The 22,712-nt window shown below is 36.0% G+C and overlaps 1 protein-coding gene across 1 annotated transcript in view; it reads right to left on the bottom strand.

The window, feature by feature from the left end:
- Positions 1–22,712, bottom strand: part of COL24A1 (collagen type XXIV alpha 1 chain) — a 391,649-nt gene that overhangs the window by 353,124 nt on the left and 15,813 nt on the right. The window contains exon 3 of the mRNA XM_064588890.1: positions 1,881–3,232. Coding sequence (XP_064444960.1) covers positions 1,881–3,232 — 1,352 coding nt within the window. The remainder of the gene's footprint in view (positions 1–1,880; positions 3,233–22,712) is intronic.

The following is a 22,712-nucleotide window of genomic DNA, read 5'->3' as shown; positions in this document are numbered from 1 at the left end:
AGGCAGAAAATCTGAATCCAAACCCTGGCTCCATCATTTATTAGCATTGTGGTTATGAGCAAGGAAATTAACTTTTCTGGGCTTCAGTTTCTTCACCTGAAAAATGAGGATAATAATACCAACCTCACCAAATTTTTTAAGATAAGATAATGAATGTAAAGGGTATGGTAGAGCATCTGCCACAAAGTAAAAACTCAGTAAATGATAGCTGTCATGCCACTTTTCCTATATAAAAGACCAGTTCCTTTCCCCTATCAAAATCTATCCATTCTTTGAGGCCTAAGTTATTACTAACTTTGTCCACAAAAACCTATTTTGAACAGCTCAGCCTTAAGTGATCTTTCATAGGGATCTCCTCAGAAAATATTTCTCTTATAAACATTTGTACCTCATACCCTTAGTTTGTAAGCTCCTTCTGAAGAGTGACTATGATATATATACTTTGTGTTCTCGTTTTGCCCATAGCAGAAACTAAGTAAATATCTGTTAAATATTATTGCTTCATCTACCAATTTTGAAATGACTATTTTGGGATTTATAGAAGAGCTTAATGCTCATCTCATCATACTGACTTTTTCTGAAGAAAGTAAATGGCTTCCATAACTATTTATTTAATATGACCTGCCCAGTAGCTCAGTTTTATTACTAAGATGTTAATAATTAATTGCTATAGCTGACAAAAGTTTATTTCTCTATAATAATACATTTTTCAGATTTTATTTTAAAACCTTTAAACATTAACTCTAATAAGAATTGTTCAATACCTATCAAATCACTTCAAACAAGAACCACAAAGGAAGCATAAGCTAAGCAGGTGATGTCACCTTCTCCCATTCAATTGCCTCTGGAACCAAACCAATGACTCAAATTTTATTTTCATCAAAGAAAGAAATACTTTAAGATATATTTTAGTCTGCTTGCAATTAGAAAATTATTTTCTAAACACATACAGGTTGATTACTTAAGATATAAAACATAAAAGGCAAAAACATGTTTCTAATGTGATTTTAAATAGATTTAAATAAGTTTTAAATGATTAAGAAATTTTTCAAATGTTCATCTGTAATTGCCCCTACACAAGAATTTCAGAGCTGAAAACATCTGTCTATTATCTCATAGTTTTGTTTATATATTATTAAATAAGTGATTTGGCTGGGTTTTTTCCCATTGAATAGACAAGATGGGCTGTTAGCTATTTTTTTGTATTAGGTAGCTGGAGATTTTATTAATTCATAAATGTAAATGAACTATGTCATTAAAGATTTAATGAGATATGTTATTCTTAATATATACTAAACTATTTCATTTAGAATGATAATACAAGGGTTTTCTTTTTTCCAGTCAATGATTCACTACAAAATTATCTCTATCTAAAATAAATTTTTATACTCTATTTTAATCCACTTGATATTATTTAAAGTGGATAAATCCACTTTAAACACAAAGATGTGTTTAATGATTATCAATTAATTTAATTGATGTATTTAATGTATTTTTCTTTAGTGTACTACAACTTTCATATTCTTCTCTTAACATGATTATGTATTAAGTCTATAGTTTTTCTATAAAGAATGCTGATATATATTTAGCAGTTGAATTCCTGGTTGAATTTCAACTGGACAAGAAAAACATAGCTTACTCATCACTTTACCAGAATTAAGTAATCTTTCAGTCTGCCAATAAAAACAGCAACAAAAATACAACATTTGAGCCAGGGTTGCATTCTGGTTGGATGTATTATAATAACGACAAATTCACTCACTATAGCCAGGATATATTTCTGAAACAGATCCAATCTGTTCTGTATTGTTCAGTCTAGAGATTTCTTTTTGATAAGTTAATACATTAAGACAGATTTAAAAAAAAAAACAACAACTTACGGGAGGTCCAGTGTCCCCTTTTGGCCCTCTTAGAGTCTCCATTTCAAGCATTGTATTAAGATCCTCATAATAATAATAATAATCATAAAGTTCAGTCTCATAGGTACTTTTGATGGGGTAGGTAGCGTCAGGATCAAATTCACCTTCTGTCCTCAGGTCAAGGTGATTGTCCACAGCCGGCTCATCTGTCACTCTGTATAAGGTTGTGTTTAAAATCTGGTGTAGTTCCATGAGTTCATTAGTGTGTAGATTTGCTGTGATAGCCTTCTTGAGATTAGTAATTGTTTCTTGTTTCATATGTGGAAGAACAGATGATATCTTCTTAAATGGTGACAAACCAGTTACTCTATCATTATGCTGTGTGATATTGTCAGACACATTTGGGAGAGAACTAAATTTCTCCTTGCTATTTGTTCTCGCCTTATTGAGATGATGGGTCACTGACAGGCTTAAATTTGTCTGAGTATGTTCCTCAGTGATCATTTCTTTGGCCCGAATTCCATGGTTTACAAGATCCACAGCAGAGACATTGCTTGAATGAAGAGAGGTTGACTGAGATTTTGATATCTGGTGTCCTTGTTGTTTACGGACTGTGGCAGAATCGTTATTTACGATATTTGGGATGCTTTTGCCTTTGGTAAATGTGTCCTCTGGCAGCAATTTTTCACCAAATTGTTTGGGCAAAGGAGAGTTTTCCAGTATCTCAGCTGGTACGATGGTTGTATGAAGAAGGCTTATCTCAGGGCGACAACGCTGCTTCACATATTTGCAATAATCTGCAGATGCTTCTGCAGAAGGAATAATATCCAACTGACATACTATTCCTTCAAAATGTACAGAATTATTATTCATACTTCCTAAGGTAAACACACTGTTAGAATCAAAAGTCTGAACTTCCAAAAGAGTCTCTCTGCTAAAATATTTCTTTCCACACTCAACAAACATTGAGACAACTTGGTTTCTAATAGTAATAGCAAATGAGTGCCATCGCTCATTGTGAAAACTGTAGTTGAAAAATACAGACTGCTTTCCTCCAAGGTATACTACTAATTTTTTAGGTAATAATTGCACTCCTAATTGCAGTCTATTTTTATTTCTAATGCTGAAGAGAAATGCATTGTTTACTCTATGTGACTGCAACCCAATTAATATTGTAAATGGCTGTTCTAAGTTGACTGGTAAAATTTTCAAGAGAGGTGACTCAATGTAAGCATCATTTGTTAAAATGACACCTGATTCTGTTAAATGGAACCCCTGAGGTAATGGTGTAGGTGATGACGGTACAGCAGTCACTGATGATGAATGTCTTACATCTTTGCCTCCAAGGCCTAGCTGATGAAGAATATCTATGCCTGGGAATTAAAAAGAGAGAGAGAAAGAGAAAGAATCTTACTTGTATGCATTCATGTGTTCATATAAATGTTTGAATATGAGAACATATTCCTTGTCTGTATCAACAGTAATCCCTAAAATAAGCGTGCTTTATCAATTTCCAGGTAATGAAAGATAAGGAGAGGAAGAGTAAAATGTTATACTCATAATTTGAAACACACACATTCATACAAACATAGCCATGCGAGTGTGCATGCACGCACATGCACGCACACGCACACACACTAATATCCCTAAACCCAAAATTCAATAAATGTTCCCTCATTTTTCCTGATCAATTAGGAATCTTATTTGTTACTCCAATGAATACTACTTAATTTAAAACTTAAAATTTTAAGACCTCTATGTTAAAGAGGAACAGGGGACACAGTTACCAAAAAAAATTTATAACTTGGAAATCATTTCATAAATTAAGTTCACATAATCTTTAAACTATAGTTTTTCAGGCTATTTTCCTTTGTGGCCTTCTGGGAATTTACAAGTTATATAAAAGTTTTCCCTATGCCTAATACCTTAAGTTTGCTACACATAGAGTATTCAGTCACCTTGATATCTCCTAGACAGGAGAACCTTAATTCCTATTGTTGATGATCACATACTTTTTCTTTCCATTCCAAGTTTCTCTCGCTTCCATTATTTTCTCAGTCCTCCACAGTAATTTTTATCCAAACAATTTTTAGACTCTTTTTCAATAATTATTATATAATATAGGTTTTATGTAATACAAAATTTTATAAAATTATGGCCTTTCCTGGTTTATTTTTATTGTGGTGTTACTAATAGTGTACTGTGTCTCTCCTTTATCCAGTTATAAACTCTTAGAAGACAGATTCTATGTGTCTGATTCATTATTGGATATCTACTATTCTTGCCTTGCAAATAGTTCTACAATTTCTAGATTAATGAATATGCCCCACGAGGATCTTATCAGATGCCACATTTATCTCTGAGTCTTATAAAATAAAATACAATTTGTAAAGAATGATGATGATTTGTAAAGAATGATGATAATTTCTTAGAGATATAGAACAGTTTCATCAGCCATATGATCTTTATGATTTTGGAGGTTATAAACCTCCCACCTGTATCTTTATACATATATAATCATTTCCAATAAGAAATGTCAAAGAATATTAATTCATTAACTGTGATAACAGAAAAAAATAAACATTTTTGAAGATTAGCCAAAAAAACTGTGAATCATCTTAGTTTTTCTTTTTATAAAAAATTAGTAGATATTTGGGGCGCCTGGGTGGCTCAGATGGTTAAGCGTCTGCCTTCAGCTCAGGTCATGATCCCAGGGTCCTGGGATCGAGTCCCACATCGGGCTCCCTGCTCCTTGGGAGCCTGCTTCTCCCTCTGCCTCTCTCTCTCTCTGTCTCTCATGAATAAATAAATAAAATATTAAAAAAAAATTAGTAGATATTTGATGTTCATGTTTATTACAAATAGCAAACATAATGGCAAATATAACTCATGCATTATCTAGCAATACAATTAAAATGTTTTCTCAGCAGAGAACTTTACAAAATACTCAAGTGTTTTAAGGTTATAACAATCATTATATTTATAAAGTAGTTGTAGTTTTATAATAGTTTTAAAAGTTATAAATGTTTGTATCTAAGACACAGTATGACAGCAACTCAATCTTTTCCACCAAAACATTACTAACAGCAGTTTAGAATTATATATGTCTCCAGGAGTTTGGAGGAATATTTTAAGGAGGCCCCATAAAAACACAAAAAATATCTTGACTTCTCATATTTTATAATTATAATTTAGGAAACACTTTAATTTTACTCTATAATATGGCTATTTTTTTAATATAAAACATAAATTACAAGTTAAATCAGTTAACTATCCCTATCCCCAGTCTTCATGGAAAATTTATACTTCTGAAACATGTCTGCTTAGTCTGATTTTGGGTACTCTTGACCAATATATCTGCCTCTGTGGGTGTGCATATCTCAATCTGAGAAGTAAACTATGTTAGAAACACTACTCCTATAAAAATCACAATGCTTAAAATATAATCATATATTATGTGAAAGTTATCATTCTAAGGGTGCCTGGGTGGCTCAGTTGGTTAAGTGACTGCCTTCGGCTCAGGTCATGATCCTGGAGTCCCGGGATTGAGTTCCACATCAGGCTCCCTGCTCAGCAGGGAGTCTGCTTCTCCCTCTGACCCTCCTCCGTCTCGTGCTCTCTCTCATTCTCTCTCTCGCAAAAAAAAAAAAAAAGAAAAAAAAAAAAGAAAGTTATCATTCTAAGATGCCAGATAGGCTATCTTTACACAAAGGAAGTGCCACATTTATGTGGTATGATAACAAGAGCTGCTCCTTGCCCAAAGAAAACTTCTCCTTGCATTTAACAATAACCCCTGATATCTAGTACCTCAGATTTCCAATGCTATTAAAGGAAATATTCCTGGAAAGAGTATTATTTGAAAACTTCATTACATATATGTATGTGTGTTTAATATTTCATATATATTTTTCCTTTAATTCTATTTTATTTGAGTTTTTATAACAAATAGCTGAGATTAAGGAAAAAATGGCTTTTGAGAATTTGCTATTCAGTAAGTGTCTTGTTATTGAACCATCCTTGCATTCCTGAAATAAAATCTACTTGATGGTTATATATTATTCTTTTGATACCTTGCTGGGTTCTTGAAAAATAATGTATGTAGAACCATCACATCAATATTTATAAGTTAAGACTGGTCTGTGTTTTTTCTCTTATTGTACTATCTTTATCAGACTATAATATTGATTCATTATTTTCTATGGCCTAATTTAAATTGAATTTATTAGGCTATGTTTTAAAAACATAAAGTACAAATTAGATACCATTTTCTCATCACAATGCTAACAAGTTACATTTTAATAACAAAATTAGAAAACAAAAAAATAAACAAAACCCTTTAACTGGAAAATGTAAAGGTTTTCTCCTAAATCATTTGGATCAATGGGAAAATACAAATAAAAATTACATGGTTTTTAGAAAACAACAAAAATGAAAATACTGCAGATCAAAATCTATGGGATACAGCTCTAGAATTATCTTTTAGAAAAAAAGATTTATATTTTTATTCTGTTACCTTTAAAATTATAAATTTACACAATGTCCCTAGTCCTCTTTATTTAGACATATCTATTATTTCTTTCCTATGAACAGTGTTTCCTTTTTCTTTTTCTTCCTCCTCCCCTTTACCTTACCATCTAATATTAGCCAATAGAATTAGCATTCTTAGCATTTACCTTTTTATTATTAAATATCCTGATAGTATTTTTTTATTTGCTTTATCAGCTTTGGATAATATTAATTCCCAGCTTCTACATATGAGCCAGTCAGCAAACTTAATATACCTCCTGTCTTTTTTCCCTCTTCCCCTCCCATTTGTCAGTGATTGTACCATTCCTACATTAATTCATATGGTAACTTATATGCAGTTCTGTTCCCACATTTTCTTCTGATAAATATAGCCAGTCTTTTCAGTCATTTTCTCAGTTATTTATTTTTAATGAAGTTATCCTCTATTAGTCTCCTCAAGAAGCATTCATGGGAAATTTTCCTGGATGTTTGACTTTAGAATTGTTTGTTGTTATCCTTGTATCTTAAATATCATTGGATATAAAATTCTTTGCTGATACTTTCTTTCCTTAAATATCTTATAGATATGATTCCACTATCTTTAGGTGTGGAATGTTAGGATAGAAAAATCTGAAGTCAGCTAATTTTATTTCTCCCCTAAGTGACTCAATTTTTTTGTTACCAACATGCCCCAAAGAGAAGTTCTTTATCTTTGAAGTGAAGTGCATGCAGATTTTATTAGGATATGGCTTCATATTGACCCTTCTGGATAAATATTTCCAGGCATAGAGTATGCCCATTTGTTGTATAGATCCAAGTTTTGTTGTTGTTGTTTACTTCAGCAAAGTTTTCATTAATTATATCCTTGAATATTTGTTCTATTTTATAGTGTTGGTTTTCTTCTTCAAAAATTCCTATTATAAGTATGTTTAATCTCCATTGCTATCTTCTATGTCTATCATTTCTCTGCAATCCTTTAAAATATGTTCTTTATCTTCAGTTCTGTTATTTTCTCACTTCTGTCTTTACAGTGTTTCCTATAATATCTAATCTCTCTTTGTGCTCCTTCCAATCTCATCTTGATTTATATTATAAAGGTTTTTTCCTACTACATCTTTTCTGAGTTCTACAAGCTCACAATTCATATCCTTTTAACGTCTTGCCATATCTTCCTTTTCTTGAGTTCTTACATTTCTGTTTTATGATCTTCCTTCATAGAGGTGGTTTTTTTTTTCCTTATGTATGCATTCTCATTTTGCTGCTTTCCCCTATATTTTCCTTACTGTACCTTTCTATTTATGCTGTGCCAGTTGCTTTTAGTTACTTATTATTTCATAGCCCAACAATTTATAAAAGGATGCTGAGGGAGAAGACAGAGGGCCATGCCTTCCAAATCTCAAAACCCAAAGGCTGTTTCAGCATTACCGGCATTCCTTCTCAAATGGCTTTTTGATATAGCCTCACCTTCTTCTCTAAATCAAACCTATCTAGCAGAACTTCTACAGCCAGCCCAGCTGGCAACACCTTAGTCTCCTTCCCCTATATCTCCTTTTATTGGTATATGCTTCAGAATGAATCCTTCACCTTACAAAGTAGGTTTGTGCATGTTCTGAGATCTGTCCCCACTGAGCCATCTAGCTATTATCTGTACTTCTTTCTTGTACTTGCTCCTGGGCAGCTTCTGTCCTCCCCAGATCCTGTAGCACTTGTTTTGTACAAGGGCTCAAAGTTAAGTACTTCAGGGTATGCTCCTCATCTTTGAGAAGTGTGTGGTTATGCTGGCACTTATATGCTTTTCTCAGCGTATTTTGAGAGTTCACAGATTTTATCAGTCCCCTAGTTTTGCTGAAAATGGAGTTTTCAAGGTTATTTATTATTTCATTCATCTTTTCTTTTCATATGATATCCAGAAATGGAAGTGGGAAGATAATATCTCATGGTTTCATGTTTATACTTAAAATCTATACCTATTTCACAGATGAAGAATCTGAGGCCCAGAGAGATTACATAACCTAGTCAAGTCATATAGCTGATAAATAGTAGAAATGGATCCAATCAGTCCAATCAGTATAGCTTCAAAGTCTCTAATCTTTGCCCCACCACACTGCCTCACAGCCACTCTATGCTCCACATCGCCTCACATATCCCTTGGCAAGCCTCGTGAATCAGTCATAGTTATTTCTTCCCACAGAATCTCACAGTGGGAATACTGTCTAGGTAGCCACCAGAGTTGGTATCTGAGTGGATATCTAAATGTTAATCCAGTTATAAACTTTCAAATCTTAGTGTGAATATGTTTAGCAAATGCTTTGAGCAGATATTGATAGGAGAACAGAGAACTCTTAAGGAAAAAAGGTATAGATGAGAGGGAGTGGGGAGAACAGGAGAAAGAAAGTCTCCTATCAGAGGACAGACTCTTTATTGTTAATTTAGGTTTGACCCTGGATATCACCAAATCGCAATTTGGAAGTTAAATCTAGATCATTGGTTATGTGGGAAACAAAGGCAGAAGAGAAATTTTTAATTTTCCTTACTACCTACGGCCCATTGACAAGTCCTTGAAACAGGCAGAGTGACATTCCTCTAGGGACTCAACTGCCTCAATGTTAATACTTAGCTAAGGGTAAAAAGCAACGTTAGCCCAACCCCCAGGATCCTGTAAGTCTACTTTAACATGTAAAAATTCCTTTAGAAATTTCCTTTATCTCTAAACCCCCCAAGATATCTGTTGGCAATCTTCCCCCAAGCATATGGCCTACCGACATATATATCTGAAAAGTCTCATGACTAAGGTTTTATTAGATGGTAATAAATGACTTTCCCAACAATAGCTAGCTCCCTCAAGGTCCTGGAAACCTTGCTTCTAAAATTCCTTAGAGACTTACACTATCCCTAACCCCCTCCCAACTTGAAAGTATATAATGGGCCACTCCTCATGACCCCATGGCAGCTCTTTCTGCCCACAGGTCCTGTCCCCATGCTTTCATAAAACCACCTTTTTGCACAAAATACATCTCAAGAATTCTTTCTTGGCTGTTGGCTTCGAACCCCAATATCTTTTCCTATATCAATTGGTACTGATGAATACAGCAAGAAAAAACTTAGTTGTCTATAGCAAGTTACTTGTTTCATGAGTGGCCCTAACCACAAAATCAATCCAATTTGTGTCACTTAGGAAATCAGTTACTATTTAAAGAATACTGATTACCAACTAGGCACTTCATTAAGTGCTTTGCATTTTTTTTCATTAAGAAAGCTTTTTCCTTTAGAAATTTTTTTCTAAATAATTTTTTTATTTGAGTATAGTTGGCACACAATGTTACATTAGTTTCAAGTGTGCAACATAGTTATTCAACAAATCTATATGTTATGCTATGCTCACCATAGCATAAGTGTAGCTCCCATCTGTCCCCATACAATGCTATTATAATACCATTGACTATATTCCCTGTGCTGTACCTTTCATCCCCATGACTTCATTCCATAACTGGAAGTCTGTATCTCATACTCCCCTTCATCCATTTTGCACATCCCCCAACCCCCCTTCCCTCTGGCAACCATCAACTTGTTCTCTGATTTATAGCTCTAATTCTGCTTTTTGTTTGTTTATTCGTTTGTTTTGTTTTTCAGATTCACATGTGAGTGAAATCATATGGTATTTGTCTTTCTCAGTCTGATTTATTTCTCTTGTTCTTTGCATTTTTTAAAGAATAAAAATAATAGCAGAATTCATTAGTTCTATGTACCAAGCACTGTTCTCACAACTTTATTAAGCCACATAATGCTCACAATAACCCTATGAGGTAGGTACTATGGCTAACTCTATCTGACAGTCATAAAAACTAAGTCACAGAGAATTTGAATAACTTTCCCAAGGTCACCCTAGTAGGAAGTGTAGAGGCAGAATCTGAAAGCAGGCAGACCCCTGACTCAATCTCTCAGCATGGCCACTTTTAGGAATGCAATATGTCACCTAACAGCAGAGCTGATTTTATCTTTCACCTATTTGCTTCTTAAACAGAGAATAAATCATGGTGTCACCAAGACAACGGGCTTTGCTCTGTTTACTGTAAACACCAAGCCTAATGACTTTACCCAAAACATGATTTCAATAACCACATATGCTGACTCACAAACCTCTCTTCTGGACTTGCATATCCAATTTCCTACTGAATTTATGCAGTAGAGATTAGATGTTCTGCCAGCACTTCTAACTCAATATATTTTCCACCACATTTGTTCCTCTTACTTTAATGCATCTCTTAGTGAAGAACCCCACTACAAAACCACCAGCCAGAGTGATATTTTTATAATGTCAATTATATCATGCCAATCTCCTGAACAAAATCCTCCCATGGCTTCCTGTTACAGTAAAAATACAATCCAACTCTTTACATGGTGTAGGAAACCTATGTGGTCAGCTCCCTTCTTTCCTCTCTTATCTCATCTCTTTTCATTTCATCCCACCTTACTTTGCACCAGCCACACCAGTCTTTTCTTATTCCTTCAAACCACTAAACTCATTTTGAATTCATGGCATTTGCACTTATTGTTCTTTCTGCTTAGAATGCTCTAAACCTTTCATTCATTCAGATCTAGGCTCAAATGTGACCTCTTCAGAGAGGCCTGCCCTGACAACAATGCCTAAAATATAAAATTGTCTTCCTCCTTGCCCCAGTGACTCTCCAACATCTTACTATGCTTTTTTTTTTTCCTCACAGGACAGAAAATTTAGGGGGCAATATATATAAATATATCATATATCATATATATCACATTTTATATGTGTGTGTGTGTGTGTGTGTGTATACACACAGACTTGCCTATTGCTTTTCTCCCCATTTGAAATGTAAATCTATGACGGTACTTCATCTTGTTTTACTGTTACATTCCAACATATAGAATAATGACTAAAACAAAGTAGGTCCAAAATATTGCTTGAATGAATGAATGAATCAATACAGCCATCTAACCCAAAAACCTGGTAATCACCTTTAATACTTCCTTTCCACCCATTCTCCATAGCTATTCAGTCACCAAGTCCAACACAAACTTTAGTTAAGCTCTCTTTATCCTTAGATTATTATCTTAGTCTCCTAATAGATTTCTCTGCCTCTTTTAAGACACCCTTATCCAATCTGTCATCCACACTGCTGCCAGAGAAACCTTTCTCTCTTTGTACAGAACAAAATGAACATTTAGTTCATGACACTGCTTCCTATAACACATCAGTGGTTCTCAAAGCTTTTAGTGTAAAACTGAAACTTCTTTTTTTTAAAGATTCTATTTATTTATTTGAGAGAGAGAATGAGATAGAGAGAGCATGGGGGGGGGTCAGAGGGAGAAGCAGACTCCCTGCTGAGCAGGGAGCCCGATGCAGAACTTGATCCCAGGACTCCAGAATCATGACCTGAGCCAAAGGCAGTCCCCCAACTAACTGAACCACCCAGGCGCCCAAACTGAAACTTCTTATTTTAGCCCTCAGGCCCTTAGTGATCTAACCCCTGCCTACATTTCCAGTCTCATATCTCATGCCTTCCTAATGAGCTTTCCCCTTTTTAATTTATGCTAAACATCAAAGGTGATCAAACCCAAAAGACCAGAACAGGAAGATTTAGAATGTAGGGAAAAAAGGATCACCCTCCGCAAAAGAATACACTAGAAATAAAAAAGAACCATTAAACAAGGAATGAAGTATCCATGCTCTTTCAGCCTTATGGATGTCCTGTTTAAAAAAAATATTTTTATCATTTTTCATGCCCTCACTCTTTCATTGAAAGATTATGACTTTATTTTAAAATAATTTTTGTGTTAAGATATTCCATGGAACTGTGTATGTCTGTGACACCGTTGATGAGGTTGAGCAGATTAGCATATTTAAGATTATCCTTATAATTGTGAGTGGTAATGGTGGCCTTATTGCAAACTGTCAGATTATGCAAGTGAATCATTGGGACCCCCTGTCTTGATTTCATTTTCCCCAGCCCTTCTTTTCCACCCTTTCCACTATGGCACCCAAAGTCCACTACTTGTGTAGTAAAAAATTTAACCTTGCCCAAAGAGCAGTCAGATGTTTGTCCTCAGCTCCTAGGAGGCACTCTCTAAGCCCTTGAATATCTTGCTTGATAAAAATATCTTTGTTTATCTGAGGGTTGTGGACCACACCAGACAGTCCAACAATGTGATTTATGGTAAGGGCTTTGGTCATGTGGTATCTGTTCAACCTCAAGAGGGACTGGAAACTGAGGTCAGCTACATGGGCAGTCCACTGTCTATGTGACAGAGCCCCAGTAAAGACTCTGGACATGAGGGCCCAGGTGAGTTTCACCAGTTGGCAATAATCTGTGCATACTGTCACATATTGTGTGAGAGCTGGCACTGACTCCTGGGAGAGGACCACTGGAAGCTCCATAGGTGGGACTTTCCTAGACCCTAACCCATGTGTCTCTTCTGTGGGCTGACTTCAATCCATATTCTTTCGCTGTAATAAACTGTAACTGTGAGTATAACAAATTTCACTGGGTTCTATAAATCCTTCTAAAGCATTACTGTAACTGAAGGTTGTCTTGGGGACCCTCAAACTTGCAGTTGGTGTCAGAAGTAAGCTTGGTCTTGCTGACTGCCCCCTAGTTTACACTAGCCCTTACACATTTCCTTCAGTGGTATCTGCTCACTCCATGGCATTCTCCACTCTCAAGTTTTTTTCTTTTCTTTTTCTTAAATTTCTTGCTATATCAAAATGTATCTGTGTTTAAAAAAAAAACTTGTATAGTAAGCACCGCTGATACTATTATCACTAGTTAGAAGAAAAGAAAGGGGGAGAGAGGGAAGAAGAGAGGAAAATGGGAAGAGAGATAGAAAGTGGGGAGAGGAAGGAAGAATAGGAAAGGGGAGAGAAAAAGGAAAAACTGAGTCTCAGCCAATGATAAAATTATAACTCATTTCCTAATATTTGACTTTAAATCCAGTGGCTGTATAATTAACTCTATGGTGCCTAAAGAAATAGATATGGGAGAGCCAATTGTTATACTTGTTTTACAAGTTTTATAAGCACTTCTTTTTATAAGAGAGCCAAGGAAACGTTGTAGCTGTCAATATTCAACAATATTCTATCATAAATTGGAGGAACAATAGTAATATTATGTTTGCCCCTCAAAAATGTAAGGATTCTTACATTTCTTAGTATGTGGTAGCATGAAAGATTTAAAAGTTGTCAACTTTTAGATAAAAGGTAAAGAGTAATATCACTTAACAGAGTACAGTGTTAACTCATTAAATAACTAAATTAATATAATATAGCACTTAATAAATTCTCAGTTTAAAATTTTTATATATCTGGGTCAGCAAAATCTCCAAGCTATATTCTCTTTAGTTTGCAGAAATGAAAGAATTGAATGATTGTTTAAAAGAAAATCACAAAGGGGCACCTGGGTGGCTCAGTCAGTTAAGCATCTGCCTTCAGCTCAGGTCATGATCCTGGAGTCCCAGGACGGAGCCCTGCATCAGGCTCCCCACTCAGCGGGGAGTCTGCTTCTTCCTCTGACCCTCCCCCCTCTCATGCTTTCTCTCTCTAACTCTCTCTCTCTCTCAAATAAATAAAATCTTTTTTATTTTATTTTTTATTTTAACACAAGCAGGGGGAGTGGGAGAGGGAGAAGCAGGCTTCCCGCGGAGCAGGGAGCCCAATGCGGGGCTCGATCCCAGGACCCTGGGACCATGACCTGAGCCGAAGGCAGGCGCTTAACGACTGAGCCACCCAGGCGCCCCAAAATCTTTTTAAAAAAATAAATAAAATCACAAAGTTGTAAATAAGAAAAATAACATAAGCCTTAATATATTTTCTTTGCCCATTTACCCAAATTGATTAAATTAACCAGATAATTGTCCAATAACCACTTTCTATTGTTCTATATAGTCTCAGCCAAATAGTTAGTGCTAGAATCAAGACTCAAATACAAGCTGCCTAGCTTCCAGCTCACTGAATTAAGGAACTAAAGGAAGTTGCTTAAATTCAACTATTTTAGTTTATTTCAGTTTTTCAATATTATGAGCATATGGGAAAAAAGAGGGATCTTGAGTATTCTTTTTTCCTAAAAAAAAAAAAAAATTATTGTGTCTTCATCATATAACAGGCATGCACTAAACACTTGACATGTATTCTCTCATTTTACCCATACAACAACCCTATGTAGTAAGAACTATTGTTATCTTTACTTTGGAGTTGCTGAAAATGAAGCTCAGAGTGTTTAAGGGATGTGCTCCTGATCACATAGCTAGCACGTACTGGAACCTGGCTTCTAGCTCTAGAACACCTGTGCTTTATTGAGCACCACTGTCACACTGGGTATGTGTGACTTGAAAGTACTCCTACTGTAAATAACACATCTATTATGGATAAAGAGATAAAAGCAAACTTATTCAGAAAATGGGAAATGAAGCTTTATCCTGTGTAAAGATTTTGGTTAAGTGTCCATAAGGGGTTTCGGCAGAAAATCCTTAGAGTAACTGCAGCTAGAATGAGCTGATTCTCTGTTAATAATAAACACATTTTGGATTCATTTCCACAGGAAATACTCTTTTTGGAAATAGTATTCTACACACAGATTTCTATACATGTGGTTTTCATACTTAGGGATCATGAGCCTGAGAATGCTGTGCATGTTGAGGATTAGCTACATGTCGTGCATGTTGTACGTTATCCTGTAGAGGTACTGCAGCTAGGTCCATCTCTGGCAGCCAGCCCACCAACATAGACTGAGTAATAAGGAAAGCAGACCTTGTCAGATAAGAAAAGGGATCTGTCTCTGCCAAATACTCAGAAAGCTCAGCCTTAAATAAATTTTCCTTGAAACAGAATCATGTATTCAATAGGTTATACCTAAAACTTGATTATAAAACAAATGCAAAATTTAAAGATTTTTATTTATTTATTTATTTATTTATTTATTTATTTATTTATTTATTTAAGAGAGAGAGTGCTCATGCACATGAGCAGTGGAAGGGGCAAAGGGAGAGAGAGAAGTAGACTCCCCACTGAGCAGGGAGCTCCACATGGGACTTGATCCCAGGACCCTGGGACAATGACCTGAACCAAAGGCAGATGCTTATCCGACTGAGCCACCCAGGGGCCCCGTAAAATTAAATTTATTAACAAAGTATTTTAAATTATTTTCTTGGCTGTGTTAAACCTTCAAGGAATAACTGAAAACAGGGCAAATAACAGATGATTGTATCTGTTTGGTCTTAAATCTCACTAAAATGGGAATAAGGAAATGTGCTTTAAACCTACCTGGGCAAAAGGAATGGCTGGAAGAGACAACAGCAGATAAGAGATATCAATAAATTCTTGAAAGATGAAAAGCACAGGAAGGAATTAGCAAAACTGAAGAAAAAAAAACCCTGAAGACTAAAGGCTTGTAGCGTAGCGTTGTAAGTGCTAATGCAGGTGGGCCAACTCACATCCCGAAACTCTGAAAAGGCTCAAGGACTGAAAATGCCAGGTCAGTGAATTTGGAGGGAGGCATGGGCTTCAAGTGGGGGTGGGGGTAGGGGGTGGTAAAAGTCTGTATAAGAGGGCGCCTGGGTGGCTCAGTTGGTTAAGCAACTGCCTTCGGCTCAGGTCATGATCCTGGAGTCCCGGGATCGAGTCCCGCATCGGGCTCCCTGCTCGGCAGGGAGTCTGCTTCTCCCTCTGACCCTCTTCCCGCTCGTGCTCTCTGTCTCTCATTCTCTCTGTCTCAAGTGAATAAATAAAATCTTTAAAAAAAAAAAAAAAGTCTGTATAAGAAACTTTGAAACCACAAAAGAATAGTAAAGCTTACTTGTGTAGAAAATTGAATCACTCATAGCAGTAGATGGAAGAGAAGCACCATATGAGAACAAGGGGATTAAATCAAACTCTCTGTACTGAAAGATGAGACAGCCCCTCTTGCCCTACCAGTTATATAACTTCAATAACAGAGGCAACCAGGATTATACTCCACAGGTAAGATACTGAAGAATTCTTCTCTAAAGAAACTATACAACCTTAGACACTTGTGGGTCCAACAAGAAAATGGTCAGCTAAGTTCCTAGTGCAAGGCCCTCTGTGCAAAATATACCAGTTAGCAAGCCAACCCATGAAAACAGTTTCCAAACATATTTTTAGTGCCTTACTTTTAAATGACAAAACAGGTGGTACAGACATAAAGACTTTTTCCAACATAAAAGACAGACCAAAACAAACAAAAATTTGTAGGAAAGAAAGGCAATATGGGGAGCACAAGAAAAGTTCAAAAAAGTTCTTTTTTTTAAAGATTTTATTTATTTGAGAGACACAGTGGGCAAGAGAGAGAGGGAGAGAGAGAGAGAGAATGCACACGAGCCAGGGGAGGGGCAGAGAAGCAGACTACCCACTAAGCAAGGAGCCCGACGTGGGACTTGATCACAGGACCCTAGGATCACTTAACCAACTGAGCCACCCAGGTGCCCCCAAAAAGTTAATCTACCTTTACATACATAAGAATAGATATTGCATCAAAGAAACAAGAACAAGATGCTATCTTTCTTTTTTTAAAGAACAATCTGAGTAAGAATGCTCTTAAAAATATAAATACAGCAGAAGTAAAAAAAATTAAATGTTTGGAATAGTGACTCATGAAAATCTAATTATAAAATATAATAAAAAACAAAGATGGGAAATAAGAGCTAAAAATAAGAATATAAGGATCCCATATCCTTTTTTTAAATGTAACTAGAACTTAAAATACCTCATTTTAATTTTTTTATTAGCATATAATGTATTACTTGTTTCAGGGGCACAAGTCTGTGATTCATCAGTCTTACACAATTCACAACACTCATGATAGCACATACCCTCCCCAGTGTCGATCACCCAGCCACCCTATTCCTCTGACCCCCCTCCACTCCAGTAAACCTCAGTTTGTTTCCTGAGATTAAGTCTCTTATGGTTCGTCTCCCTCTCTGGTTTCAAGCTGTTTCATTTTTCCCTCCCTTCCCCTATGATCCTGTCTTGTTTCTCAAATTCCTCATATCAGTGAGATCATATGATAATTGGCTTTCTCTGATTGACTTATTTCACTTAGCATAATACCCTCTAGTTCCATCCACATTGTTGCAAATGGCAAGATTTCATTTTTTGATGGCTGCATAATATTCCATTGTATATATATACCACCTCTTCTTTATCCATTCATCTGTCAATGGACATCTAGGCTCTTTCCATAGTTTGGCTATTGTGGACATTGCTGCTATAAACATCGGGGTGCACGTACCCCTTCGGATCACTACATTTCCATCCTTGCAGTAAATACCCAGTAGTGCCATTGTGGGGTCGTATGGTAGCTCTATTTTCAACTTTTTGAGGAACCTCCATACTGTTTTCCACAGTGGCTGCACCAGCTTGCATTCCCACCAACAGTGTAAGAGGGTTCCCCTTTCTCCACATTCTCGCCAACATCTGTTGTTTCTTGACTTGTTAATTTTAGCCATTCTGACTGGTGTGAGGTGGTATCTCATTGAGGTTTTGATTTGGATTTCCCTGATGCCGAGTGATGTTGAGCACTGTTTCATGTGTCTGTTGGCCATTTGGATGTCTTCTTTGGAAAAATGTCTGTTCATGTCTTCTGCCCATTTCTTGATTGGATTCTTTGTTCTTTGGGTGTTGAGTTTGATATGTTCTTTATAGATTTTGGATACTAGTCCTTTATCTGATATGTCATTTGCAAATATCTTTTCCCATTCTGTCGGTTGTCTTTTGGTTTTGTTGACTGTTTCCTTTGCTGTGCAAAAGCTTTTTATCTTGATGAAGTCCCAATAGTTCATTTTTGCCCTTGCTTCCCATGCCTTTGGCAATGTTTCTAGGAAGAAGTTGCTGTGGCTGAGGTCAAAGAGGTTGCCGCCTGTGTGCTCTTCAAGGATTTTGATGGATTCCTGTCTCACATGTAGGTCTTTCCTTCATTTTGAGTGTATTTTTGTGTGTCTTGTAAGGAAATTGTCCAGTCTGATTCTTCTGCATGTGGCTGTCCAATTTTCCCAACACTATTTGTTGAAGAGACTGTCTTTTTTCCATTGGACATTCTTTCCTGCTTTGTCGAAGATTAGTTGACCATAGAGTTGAGGATCCATTTCTGGGCTCTCTATTCTGTTCCACTGATCTATGTGTCTGTTTTTGTGCCAGTACCATACTGTCTTGATGATGACAGCTTTGTAATAGAGTTTGAAGTCTGGAATTGTGATGCCACCAGCTTTGCTTTTCCTTTTCAACATTCCTCTGGCTATTTGGGGTCTTTTCTGGTTCCATACAAATTTTAGGATTATTTGTTCCAGCTCTGTGAAAAAAGTTGATGGTATTTTGATAGGGATTGCATTAAATGTGTAGATTGCTCTAGGTAGCATTGACATCTTTACAATATTTGTTCTTCCAATCCATGAGCATGGAACGTTTTTCCATTTCTTTGTGTCTTCCTCAATTTCTTTCATGAGTATTCTATAGTTTTCTGAGTACAGATTCTTTGCCTCTTTGGTTAGATTTATTCCTAGGTATCTTATGGTTTTGGGTGCAATTGTAAATGGGATTGACTCCTTAATTTCTCTTTCTTCTGTCTTGTTGTTGGTGTAGAGAAATGCAGCTGATTTCTATGCATTGATTTTATAACCTGCCACTTGACTGAATTCCTGCATGAGTTCTAGCAGTTTTGGGGTGGATTCTTTTGGATTTTCCACATAAAGTATCCTATCATCTGCAAAGAGTGAGAGTTTGACTTCTTTGCCAATTTGAATGCCTTTTATTTCTTTTTGTTGTCTGATTGCTGAGGCTAGGACTGCTAGTAATATGTTGAATAGCAGTGGTGATAGTGGACATCCCTGCCGTGTTCCTGAACTTAGGGGGAAAGCTCTCAGTTTTTCCCCATTGAGTATGATATTCACTGTGGGTTTTTCATAGATGGCTTTTATGATATTGAGGTATGTACCCTCTATCCCTACACTGTGAAGAGTTTTAATCAAGAAAGGGTGCTGTACTTTGTCAAATGCTTTTTCTGCATCTACTGGGAGAGGATCATATGTGATTCTTTTCCTTTCTTTTATTAATGTATTGCATCACATTGATTGATTTGCAGATGTTGAACCAACCATGCAGCCCAGGAATAAATCCCACTTGGTCGTGGTGAATAATCCTTTTAATGTACTGTTGGACCCTATTGGCTAGTATTTTGGTGAGAATTTTTGCTTCCATGTTCATCAAGGATATTGGTCTGTAATTCTCCTTTTTGATGGGGTTTTGTCTGGTTTTGGGATCAAGGTAATGATGGCCTCATAAAATGAGTTTGGAAGTTTTCCTTCCATTTCCATTTTTTGGAACAGTTTCAGGAGAATAGGTATTAATTCTTCTTTAAATGTGTGGTAGAACTCCCCTGAGAAGCCATCTGGCCCTGGACTCTTGTTTGTTAGGAGATTTTTGATTACTGCTTCAATTTCCTTAGTGGTTATGGGTCTGTTCAGGTTTTCTATTTCTTCTTGGTTCAGTTTTGGTAGTTTATATGTCTCTAGGAATGCATCTATTTTTTCAAGATTATCTAATTTGCTGGCATATAGTTGCTAATAAATGTTCTTATAATTGTTTGTATTTCTTTGGTGTTGGTTGTGATCTCTCCTCTTTCATTCATGATTTTATTTATTTGGGTCCTTTCTCTTTTCTTTTTGATAAGTCTGGCCAGGGTTTTATCAATCTTATTAATTCTTTCAAAGAACCAGCTCCTAGTTTTGTTGATCTGTTCTATTGTTCTTTTGGTTTCTATTTCATTGATTTCTGCTCTGATCTTTATTATTTCTCTTCTCCTACTGTGTTTAGGCTTTATTTGTCGTTCTTTCTCCAGCTCCTTTAGGTGTAGGGTTAGGTTGTGTATTTGAGACCTTTTGTGTTTCTTGAGAAAGGCTTGTATTGCTATATACTTTCCTCTTAGGACAGCCTTTGCTGCATCCCAAAGATTTTGAACAGTTGTGTTTTCATTTTCATTTGTTTCCATGAATTTTTTTAATTCTTCTTTAATTACCTGGTTGAGCCATTTATTCTCTAATAGGATGCTCTTTAGCCTCCATGTATTTGAGTTCTTTCCAACTTTCCGCTTATGACTGAGTTTTAGTTTCAAAGCATTGTGGTCCAAAAATATGAAGGGAATGATCCCAATCCTTTGGTACCAGTTGAGACCTGATTTGTGACCCAGGATGTGATCTATTCTGGAGAATGTTCCATGGGCAGCAGAGAAGAATGTGTATTCTGTTGCTTTGGGATGGAATGTTCTGAATATATCTGTGGAGTCCATTTGGTCCAGTGTGTCATTTAAAGTCTTTATTTCCTTGTTGATCTTTTGCTTAGATGATCTATCCATTTCAGTGAGGGGGGTGTTAAAGTCCCCTACTATTATTGTATTATCATCAATATGTTTCTTTGCTTCTGTTATTAATTGGCTTATATAATTGGCTGCTCCCATATTAGGGGCATAGATATTTAAAGTTGTTAGATCTTCTTGTTGGATAAGTAGGATATACTGTCCTTCCTCATCTCTTATTATAGTCTTTGGTTTAAAATCGAATTTGTCTGATATAAGGATTGCCATCCCAGCTTTCTTTTGGTGTCCATTAGCATGGTAAATGGTTTTCCACCCCCTCACTTTCAATCTGGAGGTGCCTTTCGGTCTAAAAATGAGTCTCTTGCAGACAGCATATCGATGGGTCTTGTTTTTTTATCCAATCTGATACCCTGCGTCTTTTGATTGGGGCATTTAGCCCATTTACATTCAGGGTAACTATTAAAAGATATGAATTTAGTGCCATTGTATTGCCTGTAAGGTGAATGTTACTGTATATTGTCTGTGTTCCTTTCTGGTCTATGTTACTTTTAGGCTCTCTCTTTGCTTAGAGGACCCTTTCAATATTTCTTGTAGGGCTAGTTTCGTGTTCACAAATTCTTTTAGTTTTTGTTTGTCCTGGAAGCTTTTTATCTCTCCATTTTCAATGACAGCCTAGCTGGATATAGTATTCTTGGCTGCACATTTTTCTCATTTAGTGCTCTGACTCTATCATGCCAGTCCTTTCTGGCCTGCCAGTTCTTTGTGGATAGGTCTGCTGCCAATCTAATGTTTCTACTGTTGTAGAACATATTTTGTCCCAAGATGCTTTCAGGATTTTCTCTTTATCTCTGAGATTTGTGAAATTTACTATTATATGTTGGGGTGTTGACCTATTTTTATTGATTTTGAGGGGGGCTCTCTGAGCCTCCTGAATTTTGATGCCTGTTTCCTTCCCTAAATTAGGGAAATTTTCTGCTACAATTTGCTCCAATATAATTTCTGCCCCTCCCTCTCTTTCTTCTTCTGGGATCCCAATTATTCTAATATTGTTTTGTCTTATGGTATCATTTATCTCTCGAATCTCCCCTCATGATCCAGTAGTTGTTTATCTCTTTTTCTCAGCTTCTTTATTCTCCATCATTTGGTCTGCTATATCATTAATTCCCTCTTCTGCCTCATTTATCCTAGCAGTTAGAGCCTCCACTTTTTTAATTGTATCTCATTAATAACCTTTTTGATTTTGACTTGGTTAGATTTTAGTTCTTTAATTTCTCCAGAAAGGGATTCTCTAGTATCTTCTATGCTTTTTTCAAGCCCAGCTAGTATCTTTATAATCGTCATTCTGAACTCTACTTCCAACATCTTACTAATGTCTGTGTTGATTAGGTCCCTGGCAGTTGGTACTGCCTCTTGTTCTTTTTTTGAGGTGAGTTTTTCCATCTTGTCATTTTGTCCAGAGAAGAATAGATGAATGAGAGAACAAAATGCTAAAAGGGTAACAATGACCCCAGAAAAATATGCACTAAACAAATCAGAAGAAACCCAAAACAAGGGGGAAAAGTAAGGGGGAAAAAAAAGTATATGATCAGGCTGGTGAACAAAACAAAGCCACACACTAGATTTTGAGTGTATTTTGGTCTGTTAGAAGAAATTGCCTCTCAAAATTTTAAAGAAAGAGAAACTTAGATATATACAAAAAATAAGGTAAAATACAATGAAGGGATAGAATATGACTGTTAAAATGAAAGTTAAAAAAGATTTTAAAAAGGGAATTGATAAGATAAGATGTTGGTTGAAAGGGAAAGAAGAAAAATTCAACTAAAAAATTAGAAAAAGAAAAAACAAAAAATTTAAAAATTAACTGAAAGATTAAAGAATCATGGGGAAAAAAGCCATGAATTCTACGTGCAGTATTCCTCTAGTGCTGGAGTTCTGCCATTCTCATTGAACTTGGTCTGGGTGGCTGTTCTTGCTGATCTTCTGGGGGAGGGGCCTGTTG

Source organism: Mirounga angustirostris, unplaced genomic scaffold (assembly GCF_029215605.1).
Source record: "Mirounga angustirostris isolate CCGP_5_RB_7025 unplaced genomic scaffold, mMirAng1.0.hap1 SCAF_4, whole genome shotgun sequence".
Classification (NCBI taxonomy): Eukaryota; Metazoa; Chordata; class Mammalia; order Carnivora; family Phocidae; genus Mirounga; species Mirounga angustirostris.
The sequence above is the reverse complement of the archived record's forward strand: the minus strand, read 5'-3'. Positions and strand labels throughout refer to the sequence as shown.